The 25,463-nt window shown below is 47.7% G+C and overlaps 1 protein-coding gene across 4 annotated transcripts in view; it reads right to left on the reverse strand.

Annotated features, from left to right (window-relative positions):
• The window catches only part of EXD3 (exonuclease 3'-5' domain containing 3), a 275,759-nt gene that overhangs the window by 135,011 nt on the left and 115,285 nt on the right, over positions 1 to 25,463 (reverse strand). For all 4 annotated transcript variants that reach the window (XM_066580059.1, XM_066580060.1, XM_066580061.1 and 1 more), the window contains exons 12-18: positions 18,981 to 19,119; positions 18,050 to 18,266; positions 17,351 to 17,454; positions 15,548 to 15,752; positions 10,689 to 10,879; positions 9,558 to 9,740; positions 8,544 to 8,597 (exon numbers count right to left, since the gene is read on the reverse strand). In XM_066580059.1, coding sequence (XP_066436156.1) covers positions 8,544 to 8,597; positions 9,558 to 9,740; positions 10,689 to 10,879; positions 15,548 to 15,752; positions 17,351 to 17,454; positions 18,050 to 18,266; positions 18,981 to 19,119 — 1,093 coding nt within the window. The remainder of the gene's footprint in view (positions 1 to 8,543; positions 8,598 to 9,557; positions 9,741 to 10,688; positions 10,880 to 15,547; positions 15,753 to 17,350; positions 17,455 to 18,049; positions 18,267 to 18,980; positions 19,120 to 25,463) is intronic.

Consider the following 25,463-nt stretch of genomic DNA (forward strand, 5'->3'; position numbering starts at 1 on the left):
TACAGAGTGACTCCAGCAGCAGAATAGGGAGTGCAGCTCTGGGGTATAATACAGGATGTAACTCAGGGTCAGTACAGGATAAGTAATGTATGTACACAGTGACTCCACCAGCAGAATAGTGAGTGCATCTCTGGAGTAAGGTGTGGTTTGTTGGAGCTCCTCAGAGAACCAGGGTGTGGTTGCAGTCCCAGCTGGAAGCCTGTTTTGGAGCCCAGGATCAGAGCACGTAGCTGGGCTTCTTGTTCTATGGAGTCCCGCAATTCCCCCCCACCCGGCTTCGGTCGGAGGGGGGGGGGAGTGCTGAGAAGGCAGCGACAACACCATCAGCGGCGCTGGCGGCATACGTGGTTTCAGCAGCAACAACCAGGAAAGCCGGAGCAGCTAGTAAAGCTGCGAAGAGAGAGGGTCCGGGTCGCAGGCGCAGTGACATGGCCCAGCAGGTTGGTGCAGCCGCATCTGACAGCGCCGGAAGCGAGATGATGACCCGCAGTCAGACTCGCAGCCAAACGCTCAGCAAAGAAGGTAAGCCACAGTGGAGTGATCGTCGGAAAGGGGAGTCTGTGGTAGAGCTGGCCTCCCGTCTGGCCACCAGCATGGCGGATTATGAGCGAGCGGGGAGAGAAATCCTCCTGCAGAAGGAGAAGCTGCGGTCGGCCAGGTCACTGAAGGACCAGACCGCCGCTAAAGGAAAAAGAGATGCAATCAGCAAGTCCATACAGGACTGTAAAAACTGCATACAAAGGTGCAAAGAAGAGAGGGACAGGATTCTTGAGCAAAGTGGTCCCTTTAGGGAAAAATTAATAAACAGTGATAGGTTCTCCAAGATGGCGTCAGGACACAGCGGTCACAAGGAGGCTGATCACTCCAGCGATGGAGACAGCAGTGGTGACTGTTCTGAGGAGGACACCTACCAGGACAGTCTGAGGGAGCAGCCTGTCTGCTCAGGAGAGCAGACCCAGAGTGGCACTACAACCACCAGCAGCCTCCGGCCGGAGCAGGTTGCGCTGCCTGCAACCTCCGGGGATTCTGATCCAGAAGAAGATAAAAGCGATGGGGGCGCTTTAATAATGCAGCAGATAAGGCTGTTGGAATCCCCCCCTAATATGAGCAGCCTTCAGTTTGGTGATGATTTACCAGAGGAGGAAGTGAAAATCAAGGCGAAAAAAGGAAAAAAAAAGAATTTGGTGCAGGAGAAATTTGTGTATGTGACGGGGGGCGCTGGTTTGGCTGCAAAGTCGGATCAGGGCACCCCCACCCTGAGAACCCCGGTTTCTGACTCTGCAGTGGGTTTTGAACATGGGAACAGGGATAAAGGAGTTAAACTGGCCAGGTCCCCTGTCCCTGTTTCAGTTAGTGCAGTGACAGAAACAGCCAGCAGGGCGGCCAGCACAGGACAAGGCAAGGTGGCAAAAGAGTTTGGCAGTGGCGGAACTGCCAGCGCCAGTAAGGCCAGTGATGCGGAGGGTGCTGCGGGATCGGGGGTCCCCCGTGCGACAGGTCGGTCTACAGGGGTCCCTCAGTCTAGGTCCCAGCCTAGGTCCCAGGCACCCAGTGATGTGGAGGCTGCTGGCAAATGTAAAGGAAAAAGCAAAAATAAAAATGTTAATACTGCCGGAATGCAGAGTGCTGACCATGGGGGGGTCATTACGGTGGTTGCAGCTGCGCAAGATGGGGCAGCAGTGCCACCCCCCAGGTCTACCAAGGCCCAAAATAAAAAAGCTGCTTCTAACCCCAAGTCCGGTCCAGAGGGTCTTGGAATGAAAGGTCTTGGTATGAAAGGTGTGGATGTGTCTGGTGCAGCCCGCGAGTCTGATGCTCCGACGCACTCGGAGGTACGGGCTGAAGCTACTGTTCTCAGCACAGGGGCACCTACTGTAAATATAGGCACAGGTTCTAGGGATGGTCAGGGAACATCACAGGTTCCAGTCGCCCCTCCGGCGGCGACGACAGCTGGTAGGAGTTATGCCAGTGTCGCCGCTGGAGGGGAAGGGTCCTCCTTGTCTCCAGGCTCTAGAGAGGGCGTATTGCAACAGCGCCTCCTGGGGGCTCTACGGAAGGGGGAGAGTTCAATCACAGTTGGAGGAAGAGAGGTGAACCTATCTCTTTGGACAGAGAGACACGGCTTAGGAGCCTTCCGAGAGCAAAGGGGGGAGACCGTATGGTCCCTACCAACACCCGGGCAGGACGCAGGTCGTAGGAATGTGGTCCGTCTTCGTTGGAGGGGCAATGATACATGCCCCCCGAGGGCGAGGGTAGTGGAGCTTCTACTGAAGATGGGCTTTAGGGCGGTTGACATCTTTGCCCTAATCCATCCCTTCGGCACGTCTGAGTTTGACATCAGCTTCGTTCGCCCAGAGGGTCTAGAACTCTTCTGGGGGAATTACGAGCTGATGAAAAGCGAGCCCGGCTGGCGAGACTTTGCCGTCCAGGTGGTGTCTCGCCAGAACGAAGTCAAGAAGGTGACCGTTTTGACTCGTAACGAGTCACTTTCTTGTTTTGATATAATGACGTGGCTCGGTCGATACGGAGAGGTGACAGACATGCCCAGAAAGAACAGGGATGAGCACGGCATATGGTCCGGGGCCTGGACGTTTATGGTCAAGCTGAAGCGTTCAGGTAACTCAGTGGCACACATTCCATCTGCAGCCTTCCTCGGCAGGGATCGTATCCTGGCCTTTTACCAGGGGCAGCCGAAGCTCTGCCACAGGTGCGGCGACCCCTCACACTTGAGCGCCGCTTGTAAGACCTTGAAGTGCGCTCTGTGTGGGGGTCTGGGTCATCTAGCCGCCTCCTGTGCGGAGATTAGGTGTAACCTGTGTGGTGATCTCGGTCACCCATTCAGTCGCTGTCCACGCTCCTTTGCCAATGCGGTGTCAGCCCCTACGGATGGGGGCCATGGTGCGGCCTCCGGGGGTGAGGGGACTAGCAGAGGTGGAGGAGCTCAGGAGCCAGGGAAGAACCGGCAAAAGACGCCTGCTGAGCAGAGGCGTCAGGACAAACGCAGACGGAGCAGGGAGCTGACAGGAGCGCCCACAGCAGGTGGGTCAATGGTGGCCCCTGTTCCTGAAGCAAATTGTGCGGCTGAGGCCTTGAGGGACAGCGAAGTGGATGAAGAGGACAGGAGGATCCAGAGGGAGGAGAGAAATACCAACTCTTCAGATTCCTCCCACTATGAGAGTGTGGATGAGGAAGGAAAGAGGTGGTTAGAGAAACGGCGTAAGCTAGGTGCCACTAGGAGAAAGCGAAGGGGGGATTCAAGATCTTCTCCCACCCCTGGCAAAGTACTGGAAGGAGAAGCCAGCTCGCCTCCAGTTGGACTCTCCAACAGGTACCGGGCCCTTCAAGACATCTCTTCCTCCTCTGAGGGGGAAGCGAAGGGCAAGGTGCCTGGGGCAAAGAAAGGGTCAACAGGGGGCGCTGAGTCTCCTACTCGTGGAGGCATAGTTCCTTCCGGGGAGGGGGCTACTCTGGAGCCTGGAAACAAGGACGATGGGGTCGGGGGATCCCCTGCTATGGACACATCTGTGTCCAAAAAAAGAAGCAAGGGGCTTTCCTCTGACCCCGAAGAAGCGGGTGTGAGGAAGAAAGCCATCTAATTTAATCACTCATGATGGCGGCACCCACTCCGCTGACTCTGGCATCAATTAACGTTGCCAGCATTAAGTCGGATACGGCTAGATTTGCGGCCTTTGATTTTCTCGGCCGCGTTGAAGCCGACATTTTATTCTTGCAGGAGACCAGGCTGTCCGATTTGGCAGCCATACATAAGGCAAAAAGGGAGTGGAGGTCAGGCCCTTCCTACTGGTCTCTTGCGGCCGAGCCGTATAGCGGAGTGGCGGTCCTTTTTACCGCAGCGGTCGAATGCCGACGAGTTATTGAATTAGAAATGGGAAGGTGCCTGATCTTAGATGTCCTCATGAAGGGACAAGAATTGAGACTTGTAAACATCTACGGTCCCCAGTCAAAAAAGGACAGGAAGAGTCTCTTTATGAGGATCAAGCCCTACCTTTTTACCAGCCGCCAAGTTGTCTTTGGAGGTGACTTTAATGCAGTCACAAGAGCCCGCGATAGGGGAGGCTCTGGAGACAGGCGGTTGACTTTTGACAGCGTCGCACTTAATAGCATAGCTAGCGAGGCTCGCCTGGTGGATGTCCACATCCGGCACACCCCAGGCCACGAGGGATTCACCTTTTATAGGGGTCAGAGCAGGTCTAGAATAGACAGGTTTTATTTGAAGGAGGAAGCCATCTCTTCACCAGTGTCCGTTGTTGAGGTGGAATTCTCCGATCACTGTCTAATATTGTTTTCTCTGAATGTTGCAGAGACCCCCCGGATGGGCAGAGGTTTGTGGAGACTGAATTCATCACTCCTGGAGGAAGCAGAGATAAGACAGTCCTTTGAGGATTTTCTGCAGAGCCAGGTACCATTACTGGATCTCTGTAGCAGTAAGTCAGAGTGGTGGGAGATGTTCAAGAGGAGGGCGGCGAGGTTCTTCCGTGAGCTCTCCAACCTCAGATGCCTGGACAGGTACCGCCTGTACAACGGCCTGAGGAGGAAACTCGAACATCTCGTTTCGACTGGAGGTAGCCGCGAGGAGATCTCCAGAGTGAAATCTTTACTCAAGATGTGCCAGTATGACAGACACGCATCCTTGGTTTTTGAGAGGGATTTCGGGAAGTACCGCTCGCCCGACCCTTACAGAAACTGTAGGATGTCAGTGAATAGTAAAGTGGTCACTGGACTGATTGACAGTACGGGGTCCCTGAATCGATCCAGATCAGGGATTCTGGAGGTCGTCAGATCCTACTACTCGCAACTCTTGGGAAAGAGGGATCTAGATTCGGAAGTGATGTCGGCTTTCCTGGCTGAAGCTGTCCCTGGGCCAGGGGTAGACACCTCTCTTGGCGTTTTGACAGAAAAGATCAGAGAAGAGGAAGTTAGACTGGCGATTGATGGGCTCCGGCCCAAAAAGTCGCCAGGTCCGGATGGATTAACATCCGAGTATTATAAGACCTTCAGGGACCTCTTGAGTCCCCTCTTGACGGAGGTATTAAATGAGTGTCTTTCCTCGGGCACTCTGCCAAAGTCAATGAGGAGGTCGGCCTTGATCATTCTGTCAAAAGGTAAAGACTCGAGCCATATTGAGAACTGGCGTCCCATAGCACTTCTCAATACGGACAGGAAGGTTCTGGCCAAAGTGCTGTTTAATCGGCTGGTCAAGTTTGCACCCCGGCTCCTCTCGGGGGCGCAGCATTGCTCTGTTCCAGGCCGTAGCACCTTTAGCGCTGTTCTCGGTGTCCGGGAGGCAGTGGAGCAGGGTAGGGCTGGTCACTGGGAGGGGTACCTGCTGTCCTTGGATCAGGCCAAAGCGTTTGATCGGGTTAATCACGAGTACCTCTGGTCCGTCCTTCTGAGATACGGCCTGCCAGTGGGGTTTGTTGATTGGCTGCGAACATTGTATGCAGGGGCTGAGACTTTCCCGCTGGTGAACGGTTGGCCCGGCCGCCCTTTTGAGGTGGGGTCCGGCGTCCGTCAGGGCTGTCCTCTAAGCCCCCTGTTGTATGCGTTTGCGATAGATCCCTTCCTTAGGAGGGTTGATTGTGGACCTATAGCAGGGGTCGGGATGGACCGGGCGGTGCCGGAGGCTACCCTGAGGGCAGTGGCATACGCCGATGATGTCACGCTCTTCGTGTCCTCGAGAGAGAGGAGGCGGAGTTTGTGGTGTCGGAGGTGGACCGCTACTCGGAAGCTTCCGGGTCTATGGTCAACTGGGATAAGTGTGAAAGTCTCTGGTTAGGAAGGGGGGATCCTGTGTTTGATCTCCCGGACACTCTTCCGGTGCCCCAAACTTCAGCAAAAGTACTTGGCATCAAATTCGGCCAGGGGGATTACCCCATGCAAAATTGGGTGGACAGGCTGGATGGTGCAACTCACAAGGTAAATCAGTGGAAGGGTTGGTCTTTGACCCTTCGGGAAAGAATTAGCCTGATCAAAACATACCTGCTCCCGTTATTCATCTACCTGGGCAGCGTATGCATTTTGCCAGAACCTCTCTGGACTCGGGTCTACAACCTGTTCTTCCTAATGTTGTGGGGGAATAGGTTGAACCTGATCAGGAGAGATGTTACATACCGCACGAGGAGACTAGGGGGGTTGTCTATGGTCAACCCCGTGGTGTTTCTTGTAAACACTTTTTTTAAGATCAACATAGGCAACCTCTGGCAAGAGAGGGCTCCTCCGTGGGTCTACTCCTGCAGGGGATGGTTTCGGCCCTTCTTCCAGGAATGGGAGACAGGAGGGCGAGTGAAGGACCTTCGCACGCAGCACGGACATCTCCCGGCTTACGCTACCTTGGTTCTGAAGGTGATACGCCGGTGGGGTCTGGGGATGTGGGAGATCAGGACTCTGACGAGGAGGCTCCTCGACGAAAGAGTCCTGTTGACCCATTTCCAGAAGCCCCTGGCGCTCAAGGACTGCCCAAGTCGGGACCTGGAGGGAGGGTTACGTTTACTGAATTCAACCCGGGTCCCCGTGAAGTTTTGGGACTTGGCTTGGCGCTGCTTTCACGGGAGACTGTATGTAAGGGGTAACTTGAAGAGCAGGCCTCTGATTGACAGGGGTTGCCCCCGTCAGGAGTGCAGCGACGTGCTGGAAAGCATGGAGCATTTCCTGCTTCAGTGCCCCTTTAATACAGAGGTATACCAACGGGTAGGGGTCTCCATAGGCTGGCCTCAGCTGGCACACCTCTCCTATGCGGAGTGGGCTTATGGAGCGTTCAGAGGCCTTGGTGGCAGGGACCGCTGCACTTTATTTCTAGTTAGCCTAGTGGTCAGGTTCCACATCTGGAGTGCACGGTGTTTAATCTCGACGGAGCTGAAAGTCCTCCCCGTGGATACGGTATGTAGGAACATCCTGGGTGACCTGGTGAAGGTGCGTTCTTTGGAGTATGAGAGGCTGGGCACATCTAAAGCTTCTCTCCTATGGAGAGGGCTTGTATTTCGTTAGGGACAGTTTGTTTTTCTTAATTTTCTAGGGGCAGAGTAGGGAGAGAATAGGGACAGGATAGGGAGAGAGGAGGGATAGGGCAGGGACAGGTTTCCATGAAGGGTCAGACTGAGGGGCAGACTAAGGACAGTCTAGGGCAAATTAGGGAAAGAATAGGGAGAAAATGCAAGGGATAGTACATTGTGATGTCTGTGCCCGGCTTATCATCTCCAATCCCGGTGGCGGGCTGTGAGTGCACCATAAAGCTTTTTGTTTTGATTTGGGCAAAATGGAGTGAAGTAGGGCTGCAGGTGAGCCGACCTTAGGCTTTCGGGTTATGTTAATATATCGTGTATGTCATGTATATTGGTTATTGTATGTTTTATATGTATATATTCACGTTCTGGGTGGTAGTTAGGTTGGGTGGGGGGTTGGGGGGGAGTGGTTTCACGCCTTGAGCCGTAGCCTGGCACGTCCCGAACATTGAACTCTGGGCACGGACTGGTGGAGCGGGCATGGCCCCCAGGCTGCGGCAGGCAGAGTGTTGTACAGTTTATATATATTAAAAAAAAAAAAAAAACCCCTGGTGTGGCTTGGCACGTCCTGAACTTTTGAAATCTGGGCACGGACTGATGGAGCAGGCATGGCCCCCGAGCTGCACTGGGGACCCAAAAAAAAATAAATAAATAAAAAAAAAATAAAAAATTTTTGAAAAACTATTTCTTTAGTTATTTTTGTATGCCGGTTGGCTTGGTCTTTATTTTCATATTTAGTTAATTATTGGTATATATATATATATATATATATATATATATATATATATATATATATATATATGTTATGTTTACGTTATTGCCTAATTTTGTTTATGATGGGGTTTCAGTGCGGTACGGCTGGACCTGGAGTTTTAGTTTTAGTTTTCTCTTCTGGATAGCTGGATGCTCTTCTTTTAGGTATATTGTGTTTTGCTTTGAGTGTGTGTGCGAGTGTGCGGCAGGGGGGAGGGGAGTCCAGACATGGGGTTTCTTTTGTTTGTGGACCATGGACTCTGGGTGAAGGGCCTTATCTCTGTATACGGTGGTATTATTATTATTTACTATTGTTACAGTTTACTTTTATTGTTATGTTTCATACTTTTATAATAAAAGATCTACAGGATGTAACTCAGGGTCAGTACAGGATAAGTAATGTATGTACACAGTGACTCCACCAGCAGAATAGTGAGTGCAGCTCTGGGGTATAATACAGGATGTAACTCAGGGTCAGTACAGGATAAGTAATGTATGTACACAGTGACTCCACCAGCAGAATAGTGAGTGCAGCTCTGCAGTATAATACAGGATGTAACTCAGGAGCAGTACAGGATAAGTAATGTATGTACACAGTGACTCCACCAGCAGAATAGTGAGTGCAGCTCTGGGGTATAATACAGGATGTAACTCAGGATCAGTACAGGATAAGTAATGTATGTACACAGTGACTCCACAGCAGAATAGTGAGTTCAGCTCTGGAGGATAATAATGCAGGATGTAACTCAGGATCATCATTTTCAGACTCACCGTTTGGAAAGGCAGGCCGCAAGTAAGGATGACCCTCCCATCTCGCCTTGCGATCTGTATTACAAGAAAATAACATTACTACCGTGTTTCCTGGAAAATGGGTCCTACCCCGATAGTAAGACCTATTGGGTTTTCAGGGGATGCTTGAAATATAAGACCTCCCCCGAAAACAGGAACTAGCTAAACCGCAACCCCCCCCCCACACACACACACACGAGACACTCCTTGTCTCACAGCTGAGCTTCTGCTGGTGACGGGGCTTTGAATACCCCGCCTCCAGACGGCACTTGATGAGCCAATCACAGCCATTCAGTGACTGACAACACTGAATGGCTGTGTGACCAACGCTTTCCTCTGATACAGGATTCATGCAGACAGGGACAGTTTTCTTTTGCAATTATTTACTAGTTCGGTGGTTTTCAATAGCAGGAAGACCATAACCCCCAGCCTGTGCCGATAGCCGCAAGAGGGTTGTAGTTTGGCTGGACAGTCATGGTTGCAGAGAACTCTCCTAGGAGCCTAAGGCTGATTTCACACACTGCGCAAAAATGACAATACAAATCCATAATGAGATCAGCAAAGAAATTTGGCTTCTCATTGCTGATTTTTATGCAGAATTTAGTCATGAATGCATTGCCATGAATTAAATCTGCAGCGGACACAACACGGCGGACACGGCGCGGCGGACACGGCGCGGCGGACACGGCGCGGCGGACACACTGCAGCAAGTGGAGAAACCGCAGTGAACGGGGTTTGTTGTAACCTCATTCACCAACATTGTATTGCACTTCATGGGGGGATTTCAGATTCCACAAGTGCTGGATGTGTAAAGCCGGCCTTATTTAGATCACAATTGCTGTCATCGGTCTCCATTCGTCCCACAGACTCCAAGGGAGAATAACGCATGGGGGAGACATGGATGGTAGCAAGTGTTGTCTTTGGAGAGAACCGCAGATGAGGTCAGAACTCCCTCAATAGCAGATGGTGAATAAGCTGAACCTGGATGGGGCTTACCTCTGCTGCTTTCCTATGGTCGTCATCATTCTCCAACATTAAGACGTCGACGCCCAAACAACGCAGGTACCGTCCCAAACCCTGCAGCATATTGTCACAGATGACACTGAACTCCCGGGGGGAGAGAGCTTTAGTCTGAGGAGAACTATTTGGGGGGATGACTTTGGGTGGAGGTTCCGCAGTCTAGGACAACAAGACAAACGTTAATTAGCATCTTTTTTCCTGTAAGTCCATGTAATGCAGTCCGGTATACAAGTCATACGTACAGCAGATACCAGATTGCAACTTCAATGATCTTTTTGCTCCATTTACAAAGTTTGAGGGGTGTCACTGCTACTTTTACATAGACCGGTTCAATGAGTGGCTGTAAAGCTGTGCTTCATCCAGCAAGAGGAAACAACCACAAAAGGTGGTCGAAGCTGAACATCAGCCTGGACGTTGTACAGCTGTGAACTACCAATGGAGGATAGGCCAATCAATAGTAGGTCATAGTGGTGCGCCACTCAGGAGCCCCACTGATTAGCAGTTTGCTGGGTGAGCGTGCTCATGCATGCAGCCGATTTCTGCAGGAAGCAGAGAGCTCCATTCTTACTGCAGTGGCCAAGGCTTGGTATTACAGGCCATTAATTTCATTGGTAACTTTGCCTGCAAGTCTGGCCACTGCAGTGGGAACAGAGGTGTCTGTTTCCTGTAGAAATCAGTTCAGTGTACATTACAAGCACACTGATCTTGTGAACATCTGGTTTGTGGGGGGCCCAGGTGGCAGACCCCTGCTGATCTACTATAGATAGCCTGTCCTACAGATAGGCCATTGATAGTTTACAACTGGACAACCCCTTTAAAATGTGAAGAATCACTTCATAAATCAAAGGACTTTTATGTTGGCGTTTTTGAAGCTGCCGTTAACATTGCATGTCTATGCTGCTATACTGAGGTCCAAGAAGGTTCTGATGCAGCAAGCAATTACGGATATCGAAACGGCAAGTGCATGAAATAACATTTATGTCCCATTGTATATAGAAGGAAGTAAAGCATGCAGGTATATTAAAGGTCTAATAAATGAAATGGAAAGACATAAGGCATCTGACTAGCTTGTGCCCTAAAAACATGTCTTATTGCCCATACTCATACCTTATTCTTCGGCACGGACTCCTTCTGGCGTGGAGATCTTCCAGACTCCTTCTGGCGTGGAGATCTTCCTATACCCTTCTTTGGTGAAGCCTGGCCTTTGGCGACTTCATAGAAATTTGGCTTCAACCCAAACTCATCCGGGGCATGGCACAGGGTCTCAAACACATCCAGTAGGCAATAGGCATCGGCAGCTGGGGCAAAGACAAGTAAGGAAACGTCATTCCATTGGGAAATAAGTTTTATATGTATACTATACAGAATGCCTAATAGGATTATGAAAAAGTAAACGTAATTAGTTTGGCCCCCTACAATGAAAAAAAGACTGTCGTAAGTACAGAGCATTTTTAAGGAGTTTCCCAGTAAATATGGAGGAGCTGCAGCATCAGTGTAAATGATGAATCTGGCCCCTTCATACTGTTTACCTGCAGAGATCAGAACCCCACCAATCAAACATTGTGCACCCACTAAACTGAAGCGTAGCAAGTACCAGACCAACAGGCAGGACTCTCATTTATACACTGTGCTGACAAACGTATTGGGACGCACACAGAAGGGGATGAAATTCGGGCTTATTCACATCTTCCCATCCGGTGTGGCCCCTTTGGCCTCCATGACTGCAGCCCCCCTCCGCGGCCGCCTCCCACCAGATTCCCATATATATGTGGAGGGATTTGCCTCCATCCCGGGAGGAGCTTCAGATAGTGATGGGGGATGATTTGTGTTGGGCATATACGGATATGCAGCGGAAAAACTGCTTTGTGGGAGCATATCCCAAGGATGCTCAAAGGTAAGAATGCGAAGATGGAGGAAAACCTGAATGATTGTGGTACAACTAATGAAAAGCTACATAGTAACATAGTATGTTAGGCTGAATGAAGAGAATGTCCATCTAGTCCAGCCTGTTTCAACCCCTTGTTGATCCAGAGGAAGCCAACCTTCCCGACTCCATAATGGGAGCCAGAGTAATCCCTGGGTCAACATTTGAGATCAACAACCCGCTGATCACCCAATGTCTATATCCTGTAATATCCTTCTGCTCTATAAACACATCCAGTCCCTCTTAAACTCCTCTATGGATCCTGCCGTCACCACGTCCTCAGGCAGAGAGTTCCACAGTCTCACTGCTCTTACAGTAAAGAACCCCCTTTTGTGTTGGTGATGAAACCGGCTTTCTTCTAGACGTAGCGGATGCCCTCTTGTTACCGTCGCAATCCTGGGTATAAACAGATCATGGCAGAGATCCTTGTATCGTCCCCTCATGTATTTATACATAGTTATTTGATCGCCCCTTAGCCGTGTTTTTTCCGGGGTGAATAATCCCAGTTTTGATGCCTCTCTGGGTATTCCAGTCCTCCCAGTCCATTTATTAATGTAGTTGCCCTTCTTTGAGCCCCCTCAAGCACTGTAACATCCTTCCTGAGCGCAGCAGTCCAGAACTATGCGCAGTATTCCATGTGAGGCCTGACAAGTGCCTTATATAGTGGGATGATAATGTTCTCGTCCCTCGCCCCTATACCTCTTTTACTTCACCCCAAGACTATTAGCTTTTGCAGCAGCTGACTGGCATTGGTTGCTCCATCTGCAAATATTGATATTTTACTGAGCAGTCCTTCTATCAGGTAATTGATAAATATATTGAACAGAATGGGGCCCAATACTGAACCCTGTGGCCCCCACTAGCAACGGTGGCCCAATCAGAGTACGAAACATTTATTACCCCCCTCTGCTTTCTACCATTGAGCCAGTTCTTTACCCAGATACACACGTTTTCACCCAATCCGAGCTTCTCATTTTATATATCAACCTATTATGTGGCACGGTGTCAAATGCTTTAGAGAAGTCCAGATATACGAGATCAATAGACTCTCCCAGGTCCAGCCTAGAGCTTACTTCATCGTAGAAGCTGATCAGATTGGTCTGACATGAACGACCCCTCATGAACCCATACTGGTGAGGAGTTATACTGTTCTCCTTGAGGTATTCTAGGATGGCGTCTCTCAGAAACCCCTCCAATATTTTTCCAGTTATTGAAGTGAGACTTACCGGCCTGTAGTTACCAGGCTCACTTCTAGACCCCTTTTTGTATATTGGAACCACACTGGCAATGCGCCAATCTAGTGGTACAACCCTGGTCTCAATAATGTCCATAAATATAAGAAATAGCAGTCTAGCTATCACATCACTTAGTTCCCTTAGAACTCTTGGGTGTATTCCATCTGGGCCCATCGATTTCATCTCGTGTGACAGTTTTTTTCCCAAGCGTATTCACAAATGAAAAAGAAACATGTCATAGATTTGCCTTCCTCCCAACGTCTTCTATGGTTTCTCCATTATTTGTTAAAGGGCCAGCGCTTTCAGTGCAAATTCTTTTACTGTTTATATAATTGAAGAATAGTTTGGGGCTGTTTTTGCTCTCTTTGGCGATCAGTCTTTCTGCCTCCTCCTTGGCAGTTTTTATCTTTCCTTTACATATTTAGTTTTTTCCCTGTATGATTTTAGTTCTTCTTCGCTGCCTTCTTGTTTTTTGTAGTTTAAACACTTTCTTTTTTTCATTTATTGCCTCTCTTACCGTCTTGTCGAGCCACATCGGTTTCCTTTTACTTGAAGTTCCTTCATTTTTAGAGGGTATGAACTGCTCACATGAGGTGATTAGGATCCTTTTAAACTCCTCCCATTTGTTCTCTGTACTGATATTTTTGAGGATATTGTCCCAATTAATGTTACCGATAGTAGTTCTAAGCTGATCAAATTTTGCTTTACCAAAGTTTAGTTTGTTTGTCGCTCCCTGATAAGGCTTCTTATTGAATGACAGCTGGAAGTTGATTAATAATAATAATAATAATAATCTTTATTTGTATAGCGCCAACATATTCCGCAGCACTTACATAGACGGGGGAATACAGAAAGACAAAATACAAACATTACAGAACCACGGTTACATATAGTAATCAGTTGATGGAAACAATAGGGGTGAGGGTCCTGCTCCAACGAGCTTACATACTACAAGTAATGGGGTGATACAGAGGGTAAAGGGGCTGGAGATGTGCACGGTATGGCGAGGTGGAGAGTGAGCGATGCTATACACATAGACAATGGTCAGACATTTAGCCGTGTGACGGCAGAAACGGTGTGACTGCAGGAGCGGTTTATGATGGCTAGCAGGGATTGCAGTCAGTAGGTCAGGGAGCATGTTATCAGGCGGAGTACAGAGAGGTTTGTTTAGGGAATGCGGTATGCCTCCCTGAAGAGGTGCGTTTTTAGAGCACGCCTGAAGTTCTGCGAGTCCTGGATTGCTCGGGTAGCCTTTGGTAGTGCGTTCCAGAGGACCGGTGCTGCTCTGGAGAAGTCTTGGAGGCGGGAATGAGAAGTTCGAATTAAAGGGGCGCTCAGTCTGGTTTCATTAGCAGAGCGGAGAGCCCGGGCTGGTTGATGGATTGAGATGAGGGAGGCGATATAGGGTGGCGCTGTACTGTGGAGGGCTTTGTGGATGAAGGTAGCGAGTTTGAATTGATTATATTGTGGTCACCATTTCCCAAGTGCCCCTCAACCTGTACCCCCTTTATTTGGTCCGGTTTCTTAGTTAGTACTAAGTCCAGAATGGCCCTCCCTCTCGTTGGCTCCTGCACAAGTTGGATAAGGTAGTTATCTGTAATTGTTCTCAAGAACTTATCACCCCTGTGAGATTTGCAGGTTTTGTTCTCCCATGTTATATCTGGATAATTAAAGTCCCCCATGATAATTACTTTGTTGCGGTTTGACACCTCTTCTATCTGCCTTAATAGTAAGGTTTCAGTTTCTTCTGTTGCTCTTGATGGTCTATAGAAAACCCCTATCAGGATTTTGTTATTTGTTCCTCCCTGTATTTCTACCCACAGAAATTCCACCCGTTCTTCTCCGGCACCTATATCTTCTTGTAGCCTTAGCATTAGGTAGGATTTAACATACAGACATACGCCTCCCCCTTTCTGTTCCTCACGGTCTCGTCTGAAGAGATTGCAACCCTGTAAATTCACCACCCAATCGCACTAATCATCAAGCCATGTTTCCGTTATTCCCACAATATCGTAATTTTCATCAGTCATTCTCACTTCAAGCTCACCCACTTTACTGATCAGACTGCTTGCATTCGTTGCCATATAACTTACACGGTTGTTGTTGATCTTTATATTCATTTTGCTACTAATGGTACTATTGGCTGATCTGTCAGTTCTAACCGTACTAACCCCACCGCCTGCTTGACCCCCATTCCCATTACTTGGTCCCAGGTCGCTGTCTACACTGTCTACCCCCCTATTTATCTTTTTGCCCTCCCCTCCGGTCCGTAGTTTAAACACTCCTCCAGCCTTCTAGCCCTCTCTGACTGTGGAGCTTCCATTAGTCCTTGGAGTATTAGAGGTGCTGCCTACCAGATAACGCACCACCTAAGTGGGTGTAAATGCACAGAAAGAAACAGCCAAAAGAACTGGTGATTTTGCGCAACACTTTAAATGTAGATGAATATTAGAGATCAGTGAGAAACTTGTCCTTTTTTAAACGTGTGCAGCTAGCATGGGGAAACGCGTTTTGGGTCACACTTAATCAGTTCGGTTGGTTAAAATATACAGACAATTGGAGAGCTAAGGATTGCAAGGTGCCAAATGTGAAGGGGAATCCCAAAGATCTATGGAACAGGGCAAAACTAATAATCATCTATATTTGGAGAGTTGCGCCAAATCACCAGTTCTTTTGGCTATTGCTTCAAATGTAAAAATGTCAGTGCAACCACAGGTTAATGTGGCCAATCTGATTGGAAATTAACATTGCTCTAGCGAAAACACTAGCACTACAATCAGCGTGATGGAAGACAAGATGATAAAGACCTGCGTAGATAACCTGATCTTCTCGAAGTGGCCGCCTGTCCCAATTAGACAACTGGTCTGTCTTATCCAGGGGTTTTCCCAAGACATCTTTTACAAGCAAACTGAGCCCCTTCTCTGGCTGCTGGATGCAGTCATCCCCGGATGCGTCTGCCAGGACCTCCACTGGCGCACTGGGCGCTCTCGGTCTATTGAGGTTACGCTGAATCTGTTGGGGAGTACAATAATATGTATGTACAGGATTGGTCACAGTAATACACATAATATCCCCTCTTACTTTGCCACTTTACTTCTGGTTTACCCGTTTTTCTCTGCTTGTTACGTCTTCACTTCAGGGTCCATAAAAGCTAAATTTTCTTAACCTCTTTACTGGTATGTGCCAGGCATGTACGGCGCACAGTCCTGGGCAGTAAATATGAGCCACTGTGAATTCATATATGGCGCTTGGTCCTGGGTTTAAACCCGCGCTATAGTCCGTTTACGGCGCGGCTTTAAAGCTCCTGCCATTCAGCAGGTCAGATAGCTGAGCTCCTACTGTAGTGGCCGGGAATTGAGAAACCTCCGTTTGGTATTGCTGTAGTTGGACTGGGTCTTGTGGCAACAGAGACACTATTTGACTTTAAGGGTTTTTAGTGTGCAAGAGTAGTAACACATGCAAAAAAGTCCATAAACGTGTTATTATTATTGTGCTGATCCAGAGAGTAACGCCATAATGTTACCGCACAGTGAACATCAATGAGACAAAACCTACACAACAATGATGGAATTTCTGAGTTTCTTTTATATCCGCCCCCTAACCCATAATTAAAAGAAGAAAGATTAATAAAAGTTTTACAACACCTTCTACGTACCCCAAAGTGCTGCCATTAAAAGTTACAACTTATCCGGCAAAACTCAGGCCCTCGTATCGCTAGAGTGACAAAAAAGTAAGGAAAAAAAAACTTATGGGACAATACAACAATGAAAACAGCTTGGTGATTAAGATGCAAAACAAGCCAGTCACTAAGGGGTTAAAGCTGCTGCAACCCAGCAGGAGCGGGACGGGTGCGGGCTGTATAATCAATGCAGTGAATAGAGGAGGCTGCAGTAAGGCTGCCTCCAGTGAACTGCGCCCCTGTCATGGCAGCTCTGCTGGGGACTAAGGTCACCTGTATCTGAGGCCCCCCCGTAAATACGCCAGAAACAGTGGAAATATGACAGCATGAATGTCCCTCAGGGGTCTTTCACAATGAAGTGGGCAACAAATATGTTGAAAAAAAAGTAAAAATAAGGGAAATGTTTTAAATAAAATACAAAAAAAAAACACCGCCCACACCATCCCAAACCATCGCCCACGCCATCCCAAACCATCGCCATGGTCCCCTCGCCATTGTTAGACTTTACTGTAAACTTGCAAATTTAAAAATAAGAACTATAATATATATTTTTTTAATCGTTTTACTTTTTGTACTCGCGATTCTTAATAAAGACAAGAGGGGGACAAATGTATAAAAATGGTGGTAGTGGCCCGACGCTTCACCCCAAATATTTTGATAACCTAAGAGAACATTAAAACGGGGCAGATAAACACCAGATAAAGAAAATGGCTAAAAGGGTTTGCTGGTAGGGAACCAAAACACTTGTCATTTAGGGGTTAAAGAAAATGTCTCTCTGTACAGCAGCCATAACCAGGCCTACTTTATTCCAGGCTGCATGTATATTCGGTGGTCCCTCTCCGCCAGCATCTGTTCCCAGGGTTTATGCGGGGGCCAAAGGCCGGCCCCCAAATGATTAGATAATTAGTCATACAACCCAATATCTTCTCACCTGCTTATGTACCTCACAGAGATCGACCACGCTGCGCAACTCAAGGCCTCGGAATCTGGCGTCCGTAGCATCCAGACCTTGGAAATCTCCAACCATGCCGTAACCTGCAGAAAGACAGAACTGTTGCACAAAATCTCAATGTTTCCCAATGGGGGCAAAAATCGCAGACCCTTGTAATAATTCCAACCATGTGATGTTCGCCAGACGCAACCATATTTAAAGCGTGGGGGGAACCTATGGGACATTGCAAGACCATGCATTAAAATGTAACACTGCAGCGGTACCGAAAAGGCATTGCATGGGTGTTTCTCAGCTTTCACAACCGAGATGGGAAAACCTGCGCCTGTAATCAGGCGATCCCACAGCGGATTACGGAAACAGCCACGGCGGCAGTCTTATGTGGTTTCCGTGACTCCCATTGAAGTGAATGAGAGTAATAGAAACAGCATAGAACAGCAAGCTGCTTCTGTAACTCCCGCGGGTAGCTCACTGTGCCACACTGTTTCCGTGACCCCCATTCGCGGCAACGGAAATTACAGAAACAGCGTAAAACTGCGGGGTTGGTTATTTCCGTAATGTGTGGCGGGATAGCCGGATTATAGACGCAGGCATTCCCATCTCAGACAGGAAAGGGAACCAATAGATCCAAAATGACTTGTCTACTCAATCGCACCAACCACAAGAGTAACATTCTCTCACCTAGTTTCTTAATTCCACTGGAAGCGAACAGATCCTTTATGAAGGTGACGAGCTCCGAGCGCCCGCCTGGATCGCTGCTCTGGAGGAAATTTCCTTGCAAAATATCCAAGAGAAACACTTCTTCCTTTACGGCCAACTGAATAAGTGACACATTAGGCTTGCCCAGTCCACCAAACGACGGCCTCCACTCCATGTCTACCCCCACGATTTGTCCATCCTGGAAGACAACAGGTAACGTCTGTTTATAGAAGTCACAAATGTAAGATTTGAGGAAGGGAGGGGAGGGGGGGGGGGGTCACCATTACTACTGGGGCCACTAGGAGAAGCTACTATTACTACTGAGGCCACTAAAGGGTACACTATTACTACTGGGGTCACTATGGGGGACACTATTACCACTGGGGCCAGTAATGGGGGCATTATTAGTACTGGGACTACTATGGGGGTCACTATTACTAAAGCAGCCACTATGGGGACAAGCTTGCTACTGGGACAACCAATGGCATCATGATTACTATTGGGGTCACTAAATATCGTGGTCACTATTGGGGGCACCATTATTCTGACACTTCAGACAAGCCTCAATGGTTCAAATATGTGTTGGGTATCTTATGTATTGGCGCTTTCAATGCTTAAAACGAGTGGGTAATTTTGCATGGGAGGGGATGGGGGGCTCCATTTGACACTCTGCCTCATGAACAAAGGCTTGGGGTCTCCTGCCTATCATACATGACGGAGCAGGTAATAGATCTGGAGTAAGGCCCGGCTCCATTTGTTTTCCATCACTTCTCAGCGCTGACAGCTTCATACATGACCTGACCCCCAGCGTGTTAGTACTAAGTCTCTCCGTGCAATGAATGATGACACAGGAAAAAGGGCTCATGTTGGGATATTAATCATGTAGGACATCCCTCGGACATCTTCCCATTACCTTCAGGATTGCGGCTCTGCAGCCGGACAGCTCTGTGTGGTTCTGCAGGAAATAAACTTTGCTCCTGGGAATAGGAAGCTGGTAAAATAGTTTTTTTCTTGCTTGTGAATCTTGAGGATTTTTCTGGCTCTCCGACAGCCTGTAACATTGAACAGAGCTTGTGATGGGGGGTCATTAATAAAGGGTCTGAGCAATGGGGGTGGAGAGAAGGAAGAGGACAGGAGGAAGTCAAGAGGCAAGGTGAAGCACCGGGGACGTGACGGGGCAGAGAGCGGTTAGCAGCAGCAGGTTCCGCTTCTGGGGGGGAACTTTTATTTCAAAAATATGGAAACATGAAAACGATCCAAAAACTCTAAATCTATTTTTACATTATTTCTATTGCACACAATCCAGTATGGGACACAAACTAACAGCTTAATGTGAACCTAGGAACGTGACGATTTTTTTCGGATTTTCATCTCCAATTTTTACAAAAGCCATAGTTTTTTTTATTTTTCCGTAGAATGTGATTTTTGAGTGACAGGCTGTAGTTTTTATTGCTACCATTTTTGGGTATTGTTGAATTTTTATTAATGGAGATGAGCGAGCCTACTTGGTAAGGCAGTTACTCGAGCGAGCATGGCTCTTCTCGAGTAACTGCTTAGTGATCCGAGCAGGCTCGGGTGGGCTGCGGGGAAGAGAGAGAGTAACTGCCTCACCAAGTAGGCTCCATCATCTCTATTTATTAATCTTTTTTGGAGGGTGGAAAAAAAACAAAGTCTGCCATTGATTTGGGGTTTTTTACAGCTTTAATCATACAGCATATATGTTAAAGATACATTTTTTGGGGGTGGGTACGATTACAATACCAAAATTATATCTTTTTTTTAGGTTTTTCAACTTTTGCACTGTAAAAACCCTTTTTTGGGAAAAAAAAATTTTTGGTATTCAAAGTGCCATTCCTTTTTTATTTTTCCATGGACAGAGCTCTGTGGGGTCTTGCTTTTTGCGTGATGAGCTGTAGTTTTTATTGGCACCACTTTGGGGTACATATGGCTTTGATTGCAGCATGTAAGGGGTTAACAAGCAGGAGGCCATCTACCAGTTACAGTTGGCTCCTGCTGCGGATGGCGTGAGTCGGTGCCATTCATAGGACATCAGTTCACACTGCAAAAACACCTGGGAGTTAACATTTGCAGGAAAGTTCTGTTGTGGGAAGGGGTTAAATGTCAAGGCATGTTATAAAATAACAAAAAAGAATGGCTGCTCACCTCTCTTCTCCTCTCTGTAGGCAGCGGAGAGGCTCCAGTGAACCCCCCGCTGTCAGCGCTGTCTGGAAGTCAGGTGACCACTGCAGTCAATCAGAGGACTTGGTGTCCCATTCTGAACTCGTGGCATCATGGCACCCAGAACGCCAAGTGCTGATGCCAAGAGATCAAAAGATGGCACTACGGCCTCTGACTGGCTCCAGCATTCAGCCAACTACCAGTCAGAGCTGACAATGGGAGATTCTCGGGAGCCGCTCCACTACTTCCCGGGCGGAGAGGAGAGGTAGGCATTGACTCTTGTTATTTTAGAGCATGCCAAGCTTTTTAAACTCAGGCAACCCCTTAAAAGTTTTTTTTCAACAAAAAAAATGTATCTGCTACCCACAGGATAGGGGACAAATCTCTGATGGATGGAGGTCAAGCACAAGGACCCTCAGCGATGCCAAAACCAAACCACCCAAATGCACCATGTGAATGGAGCGGCAGTGCACATGATCAACCACTGCTCCATTCACTTCTATGAGATAGAGAGAGAAAGCCAAGCGTATCGATCTCCGCCTGTCCCATAGAAGTGATTGGTACTGGTGTATCTCGTCTCCATTGACAGTATGGGTGGAGACAAGGGTTGGCTGGGATCAGTGATAGGGAACGTCCTGCTGACGACCCCAGCAGTGGATTGAATGCTGTTGCCTGGGATCCCTGGAGTTGAAGTACGTATATGAGCCGTGTTCTGCTGCCTCCTGGCCCTGGTCTAGGGATTGTGCTTCTGCGCTGACCACTACGCTCAGCGGTGTTCTTTGCAAGATAGGCGCTGTGTGCTTATCAACGGGTCAGTGATTGCAGTGACAGTCACACATACGCAAAGTCCCACTTCATTCACATGGGGCATTCAAGAACACTGGTCTTGGCATCACTGGAGGGGTCCCAGTGGTCGGACCATGGCTGACTACCTTATATACAGTCAAGTCAGGAAGGCAGGTACTAAAGGCCTTTAGAACTTACCAATATATAATATTAAGAAGACCAGTGGTTTCCTTTGTCTTGCAGTCATGTTCCCTCGCCAGGGCTGGCTCCAGATTTACATGGGCCCTTGGGCGACAGTCACCCTGAGTCATTTATAGGCTCCACTATGCCCAAGTCATTTATAGGCCCCCAAAGAGTAGTTAAAAAGGCTCCATTGTGTCCCTGGAGCACTTAGTAAGGCAATACTGTACCCTGGCAGTAAAATAATAAACTTACTCACCTGAACCCCACTGGATGACATCACTGCACCACCTGCTTGACAGAGAAGGTGGCGGGGCGGTGGAACAGGAAGCGATTAGCTTCCTGCAGTTCTTCTGCCTTATTCAATTGTATCTGCATCTAAAAGGCGTGGATACAATTGATCTCAAAGGACAAGGAACGCATTGATCTCACCCGAGTGGGTCCCCTCAGGTTCAGTGGGGCCCGGCACCTGCGCAGGTTTGCCGGGTGCTGATGCTGGACCAACCCCTCACCTTCTCTGAATGCTGCCCTCTATCCTGCAAATGGCCACTGATGGACTGGCACATGATGCAATCCCGTTCATCACTGCCTCCTATTGAGATGTGCTGTCCCTTCACCAGTTTCCTACTTCTCCAGGATCTCTGCCAGGAAGCAAACTGGCACCTCAATGGGAGTTGCTGATGGACAGGATCATGCCATGGCTGCTGAGGGAGGGGCACACTAAAAAGAAAAGCGACAGCATCTGCCTTCTTTGACCCCTGCTGCTCCTTCAGAGTATCATCCATTAGTAAGTTGTAAACATCCCCATTACCGGCTCTCCTGACACAAGTACATAAAGGGTGGTCCATCTTCTTGAGTAACAGTCCCATTCAGCCATTGCATTCTCTCTTCCTTCTACTCCTTGGCTTCTTCGGCGGACAGCCATTGTGTGTGTGCGACCACCTTATCATCTCTGCTCGCATTCAAACTTATGACCCCAGTTTAAATTCCTTTTGAGAAGCTGCTGGTGACCGATGTAAAACTTCTGGGAGGTCGTGACCCAGGAAGTAATCACTTTTACAATCTTAATTAGACTTTAAACATGTTAAGGTTTCCCAGGACTTTGCTATTGATGAGCTGCCCTTAAGATAAGTCATCATTAGTTGATTAGCAGATATCAGGCCTACGGTCAGTGCAAACAGAGCCAGAAGCTGACGGCTCCATCCGCAGTGCAGGCGGCCGGGTTGGTATGGCATTACATTTAATTAGAGCTTTGTCTGCAGTACCAACCTGGGCTGCTGCAATGGGTACGGTGCTGCCAACTTCCGTCTCCGTCCACAATGACCGAGGGCCGGATAACAGCTGATCACCGGGGTCCCCGGCTGAACAACAACTGATGTCCCATCCTGAGGACAGCTCAATAGTAAACCCCTTAAACAGGAAAATGTCATTGTATTGTGGATTTGGAATTTATATTTGGCACAGAAATCAGTTGCCTTAATGCTATAAGACGTACAGTTACATCCTGCAGCGTCTGGGGATGTATGAAGGGAGATCGTGCGATCTCCCTCCATTCAACACGGGTGCTGGCTGTTTCTTACAGCCGACACCCGCTGGCAACAGCTCAAATAAATTACGCGGCTCATTGGATGTGTTAACCCCTTAAATGCCCTTTAAATTTTGACGGCGGCATTTAAATCCCCCGGCTGATGTTCCAGGACCCCGTACACCCCCCCCCCCCCCTACGATAAGATCGCAGGGAGCCGTGTGGGTGTCATGGCAGAAGGGGGACTTCTGAAAGGCTCCAGGGCTGTCATGGCAGAATGGCCATGAAGCCATGCCAGTGGGCTGGCTTGATAGAATGCTTGCCCGATCACTGTCTGATGTAATGCTATGGCATTACATCATACTGCAGGAACAATCAAAGCATCGCAAGTTGTTGTCCAGGATTGTGCTTTTTTGGTCACCCTGTCTCCAAGAAAAAGCGACCAAAAAGTCTTATGTATTCCAAAATTGCACCAATGCAAACTACAAGACGTCCTGCACAAAATGAGCCCACGCACAACTGGGTCGATGGGGAAAAAAACGTTATTACAGTCAGAAGATGGCGACAGAAAGTAATTTTAAAAATTTTATATTTTTGAAGAAAAAAACAAACAAAAGTAGTACAGGAAAAAAAAAAAAACTCCATAAGTTTGTTATCGTAGCAAACATACTGACCCATAGAATAAAGTTATCATGTCCTTTTTGTTGCAGTGTGTGCGCCGTAGAAACAAGGCAACAAGGCAACAAGGCAACAAGGCGCACTCAAAGATGGCGGAATTCAGGTTTTTTTAGATTAGATTTCCAGTACATTAAATAGTACCATTAAAAAATACAACTCGTCCCGCAAAAAACAACAAGCCCTCATGCAGCGACGGCGATGGGTAAATGAAAGAGTTATGTTTTTGTGAAAGGCAGGAGGAAAAAAGAAAATGAAAAAAAAGAAAGAAAGGGGGCCATGTCCTTAAGGGGTTAATGACCCAGCTAATTTAACCCTTAAACACCAATAAATCATTTCCCCTTCCTCATAACTATTATTTTGGTCAGTTTTAGGACATTTGTATTTTGTAGAATGAACTCTAGTTTTTAAAGGAACCCGTTTGGGCTCTATTACAATGCATTGCATTAGTTTTACTATTGGGGGTCAATGAGGGAAAAAACAACTATTTCCCCATTATTTGGGGGGATTTATTTTCACAGGTGTTCATATTGTGGTATAAATACTAAGTTACCTTATTCTAAAGATCATTATGAAGTTTTAGAATGTTTTACTACTTTTGCACAACTTTTTTTCCCCACACACACACACTTGCTGTGGCGCTACATTCCAACACCAGAGCATATTCCATCGACAGAGCTGCATGCGGGCCTGGTTTTTGCACGATAACTTTACTTTTTATTCGTATATTTCCAAGAATTTGATTATTTTTGTATTTCTGTTTTACCGAAGCAAGATGAACAGTAAATTGCTATTTTGCCATTTTTTAGTTGTTTTCTTCATGGAATTTACGGTGCTGGATAAATAATGTAATACTTTATATTACGGCTTGTTATGGATATCGCAATACCAATTATGTGGTGTTTTTTAAATCTTTTTACAATCTTTAAAGCTTTGTTTAAAGGGAATAAAAAACTTTAAAAATTTTTTTTCTGTAAAAATATTTAGATGCCGTGCTCGGCAGCGACTGCAGCATCTGCAGGGTTAAACGGTGGTTAGATAAGCAAATCTTCAGTTTTTTTCGCTCTATTGTCACTCCATATGTGACAACGGATGGGAGATGATGAGATAATAATAATAATCTTTATTTGTATAGCGCCAACTTATTCCGCAGCGCTTATGACTATAATCAGGTCACTCCTCCGGTTCTGTAAGTGATATTGACAGGTTTCTTACACAGCCAAGGTACCGGGCTGTAAAAGGACCCCAAGAGCATGTTAACAGACCCGGAGTTACAGCCTTTTAAGGTAGAACGAGCTCAGTTTGTCCAAAACTGGAATGTCCTTTTCCTGCAGAAAGATCTCAGCTTCTCAAGAAGTTTAATCGCTTAAAAAATAATAAATCAACGGAACATGAAAACGAATGAACTTTAGGGAGTCCCTCCGCTCGTAACAATGGTTAGCTGTAACTGTATTACAGCAATGCTGAGGAGATCACGAGCGCAGTGTAAGACCAGCCTTGTATGAGACGTCACAAATCTGTCTGGAGCAATTACATGATTAGCAGAGGAGGGGACACAGGAGATAAGATGGGCAAACATAACACATTGTCAGCTACTTGCCAAACCAAGGAGGGCAATGAACCCAGAATGTTCAATAGTTCCAGAAGGACTTGGAAGACAATTGGGAATCTGCAGAAAACATCATGAAAGTCCCAAGACGAGCGCCAGAGCCCCGCCAGCTAAAGCATCTCCAGGGAATAGAAAGCTGCTCGTCCCGTTCTGATAAACATTCAATTGCTTCTTAAAAGGATTTTCCAGGAGTGAAGTAGTGATGCGGGATCCTGGGCACAGGTCATCAGGATCTGATCAGGCGGGATCTAATGCTTAGGATCCCCACCAGACCGCCGAGGCGCTGAGCTGAGGCCTCTTCTCATGTCTGTGAGATCAGCTCAGTCCTGTTCAAGTGAATGGGATGGAACAATTATACCGGGCACAGTCACTTATACCGGGCACAGTCACTATCAACAGGATGATAAAGTGACAGCGCTGCTCAACAAACCCCGACTGATCTG

Source organism: Eleutherodactylus coqui, chromosome 10, assembly GCF_035609145.1.
Source record: "Eleutherodactylus coqui strain aEleCoq1 chromosome 10, aEleCoq1.hap1, whole genome shotgun sequence".
NCBI lineage: Eukaryota > Metazoa > Chordata > Amphibia > Anura > Eleutherodactylidae > Eleutherodactylus > Eleutherodactylus coqui.